Source organism: Miscanthus floridulus, chromosome 9 (genome assembly GCF_019320115.1).
Source record: "Miscanthus floridulus cultivar M001 chromosome 9, ASM1932011v1, whole genome shotgun sequence".
Classification (NCBI taxonomy): domain Eukaryota; kingdom Viridiplantae; phylum Streptophyta; class Magnoliopsida; order Poales; family Poaceae; genus Miscanthus; species Miscanthus floridulus.
This window is the reverse complement of record NC_089588.1, coordinates 136,936,347-136,940,025: the sequence shown is the minus strand read 5'-3', so window position 1 is coordinate 136,940,025 and position 3,679 is coordinate 136,936,347. Positions and strand designations below refer to the sequence as shown.

The following is a 3,679-nucleotide window of genomic DNA, read 5'->3' as shown; positions in this document are numbered from 1 at the left end:
GGACAATGGACATGCTCCTCTAAGCTTCTTACAATAACCAAACACATTCTTAATGGCACTAGAAGCATGTGTTTGTGCTAGCAGAGGGAGATTGAGAGAGAATAAAAAGTGTGGGCCACGTGCCATGATTTCACCTCAGCATCACACAGGTCAGGCTCAGTGAGGCAGGCAGGGGTCAGGCAGGCTAGCTAGTCCCTCATCCCATCCCGTGGTAGACTCTGCCCCCCGAACACTTCCCGATAGATTCCATCCCCTGTCTATCATCCTCGGCATCCCAAAGGTTTCTGCAGGGATAACATTTGTGGCCTGTGGGGGTGAGCCCTATAGAATCCTGCCTGCCTCCCCTCCTTTTCATGTTGCTTTCCTTTTCCTCCTCACCTCACCTCCTATTTAACATTCTTCAAATTGCTTGTCAGCATCCAGTTTCTTTCTTGCCCCTGATACTTGCTTGGATTTTTCTTCAGAGGAAGTAATAAGGATAGGCTACTGAGATATTCTTCCTACTAGGTGAACCCTCCTGAAAGCCCATGTCTTTGCTTGCTTGTTTGTTTCATCAAGCTGCTGGATTTCACCACCACCATCATGGCGTTTCCTGCTCTGGATTTGCTTCATGTTTCTTTTTACCTCTCTCTGATGCTGGGATATTATACATTTGTACTGTATGTACCAGTTGAATCCTCGCACTGCCGTGGTGGCCTTGATGAGCCTTTATTTGCTTCTTCTAGTACAGATTAAACAAACCAATCCAGCCATATAAAAACTCTCAAGTTAAAATCTTTCTGGCCCCAGCTAAATCAATGGTTTTGATTCGGTTTGTTTTGTGTATGTTCAGTGCAGGACCGTAGCCTCCTCGCTTGCTTTCTGGTTGTACTAGCAGAGTAGAAGCAGAGGAGAGCAAGCAGAGGAGGAGGAGGAGGAGGAGGAGAGGCATGGAGGGCGACAGCTTCTCGGGCGCCATGGCGAACGGCGGCGGCGGCGGGCAGGTGGTGGACGGGAAGCTGATCCAGACGTTCCACAAGGGCTTCGTGCAGGTGCAGAGCCTGCTGGACCAGAACCGGATGCTCATCAGCGAGATCAACCAGAACCACGAGTCCCGGGCGCCCGACAACCTCACCCGCAACGTCGGCCTCATCCGGGAGCTCAACAACAACATCCGCCGCGTCGTCGGCCTCTACGCTGACCTCTCCGCCTCCTTCGCCCGCACCATGGACGGCTCCTCCGAGGGCGACTCCTCCGGCACCGGCATCCGCTCCTCCGCCGCCGCCGCCGGCCACAAGCGCATTCGGCCCGCCTAGCTAGCAGCTAACTTTCTTGGTTCTTGGCATGGCATGGCAATCCTAGCATATGTGTTGCCGTTGCCACTAGGCTTATTAGTCTTTTTTGCTTGCGGTTCTTGTTGGTCGTCTTCTTTGTTTGTCCTCGCTAGCTACACTGAAAATGCTTATGCGTGCGTCAGTGATTAGTGTATGGTAATTTAGTGACAAACAGAAAGCTGCTGCTATGTGGATGTTGTTCCTATGATTATGATGAGAAACAGAGAAGCGGCACACGGTAGTACCGTAGTAGTATGTTTATGTTCTTGACAGAAATCAATCAATGTTCATTTTTGGCAGCCTTGCTGTTTGTTACTCTTAGCAAGCATCTGGAATGGAAATTATTTGCAGCACAGTTTCAAGTGTACTACAGTACTAGGACGACATGGAGCAAATGTCACTGCAGATGGGTCAGCTCAGGTAGGCAGTTCATGTTCAGTTCAACAGGACAGATCTTGAGAGCAACGTTACCCATCTGACACTGCCCTCATCCTTTTCACTCATCTTTACCACCTAGGGGTACCTGAGTTCTGAATCTGAGGAGTGCATCGGCCGGCACTTTGGAGATCGATCTCCCAACTCTGAATCTGATGATTGAGTTGAGTGCAAAATGGTGGCTGCCCTGTAGTCCTGGCAATGCAAACTGCAAACCTTTACAGCTTTACCAACCTGCTCCTCCTTGCTTGCTTGCTCACCCCTGCCATGTCTTTCCTTCTTGTCCTGATGAGTTATCATGAAAAAGCTCAGGATGGCCAAACCGCTTGTACCCTGAAAATTCCTAGCTTTTCCTCCCCTGTTCTGTTCCTACTACTACTACTACTCTCATGAGACTATCTCTAACCACAACACCCAAAATACAAGACACATTCGTCCTTTGGGTAACGCTACAGGTAAAATGTTCAATACCTATTCGACATCTTCTCTAACAACACCTAAAAGAGAATCCTTTCTGTAAATGGGTTTCCAGGAGAGAGGATGCCCATATTTAGGTTGTGTCTCTCAGACAACCCAAAATAAATCTCCTGTATAGGTACTCTGTTGGAGGCTGATTTTGAGTCTCTTACTATCCATTTTAGATTTAGGTATCTATATGGGTTCTTTGTTGGAGGCGGTCTGAACTGAACTAGTATGATTTAGATAAGGGCAGGCTCTCCTTTTCTGAATGCCAAAACGGTGAAAGAAAAGCAAGGTCTCTCTAGTGGGCGTCTATCTGCAGGATGCTGGGCAGCATCACCAGGAGCAGGGCAGGACAGGAAAAAGCTTCAATAATTTTTTGGTTGCCAATCATGGCGTGCGACACCATGGCATGGCCAGAATCTTACTCCTATTCGAAAGAGTGGTGTGTAGGGAGTATGTCTCAAATCTGGCCCTCTTTTCTGATACAAGTGTGTGAAACTTTTGACCACTGATTTGGCCCGGTGGACAGTGTCATTGGTCCCCTTTGCTCTCTGATTACAGTAGCAACACTGTTCCAACAAATTAAAACACACACACAAGGCATGTAGGCAGATTCTATGTTAGTGATTAACAGTTCATGACAGTAGTCAGTAGGCAATTTGAAATTTGTAAGTTCTGCATCCTTTAATTCTATATTGTGCCTTTTAAACTTGGCAATTTTTTTAAAACAAATAAGTTGATAAGATGTAAGAGCCTGTTTGGAGGGGCTCCGGCGGCTCTAGCTCCGTCTACTATAGCTGCACTGTAGAGGAGCCGTCAGAGCCTCCAAATGTAGCTCCTCAAGCTTCCTCCCCTTCGCAGTGCATTTCAGCAGGAGCTGGAGCCCTTTGATGAGCCGCTACAGTAGAAAACAGTGCGGTACAGTGTTGAGGGAAGAGCAGCCGGAGCCCCTGCAGCCGCGCCAAACATGCACTAAATCTTTTGGCTAGCAAAGTTCTGAAGGTACAGTTATAATGACATTAGGTGTGTTGAGCCTCTTCCTGACAAAGAAGAAGAAATGCTTGTATTATCAGTTTTCTTTCCTTTCCACAAATTTCTACTTTGATCCCTCCATGTGTTGCCTTGATCCTAATCTTTGTAAGTACTGATACTCACTATTTCCATTAAATATACCTGGACATCACAAATAAATATAACAGGAAAGATGTACTAGCAAAAGCACCAGAGAACCATCTCATCAGTGTTCCCCTATCTGGCAGGACAAGCTGGGGTAGGCCCACCCAGCAGTAGAGGCTGTTTCCTTGTGATCTGATGACAGCACTCTCCAAAATCCAAATGCTTATCCCCTCCCAGTCGCACGGCATGTTCGTTTCAATAGGACTCGTCCTAAACGATTATAAATTTTTAGCTATAATAATATTTTTCTCTCACACAAATCGATCTATAGTATTTTTTAACAAACCAGCAAT

General features: G+C 46.9%; 1 protein-coding gene across 3 annotated transcripts; it reads left to right on the top strand.

Annotated features, from left to right (window-relative positions):
• The first annotated feature begins 243 nt into the window (after positions 1-243).
• LOC136483045 (protein ELF4-LIKE 3-like) lies at positions 244-1,639 on the top strand. Of its 3 annotated transcripts, XM_066480160.1 has the most exons (3): positions 256-314; positions 465-507; positions 833-1,639. In XM_066480160.1, exon 3 carries the CDS (start codon positions 930-932, stop codon positions 1,293-1,295), a length of 366 nt encoding a protein of 121 aa, XP_066336257.1. In that variant the 5' UTR covers positions 256-314; positions 465-507; positions 833-929; the 3' UTR covers positions 1,296-1,639. The 3 variants fall into 3 exon arrangements, with proteins under 3 accessions (XP_066336259.1, XP_066336257.1, XP_066336258.1); XM_066480162.1 differs by lacking the exon at positions 465-507 and having other exon boundaries at positions 244-314; XM_066480161.1 differs by lacking the exon at positions 256-314 and having other exon boundaries at positions 326-507; positions 838-1,639.
• Positions 1,640-3,679: the final 2,040 nt, after the last annotated feature.

Bases quoted from the DNA above. Each gene is read 5' to 3' on its own strand.
- LOC136483045 (XM_066480162.1), top strand. From the start codon at position 930: ATGGAGGGCGACAGCTTCTCGGGCGCCATGGCGAACGGCGGCGGCGGC.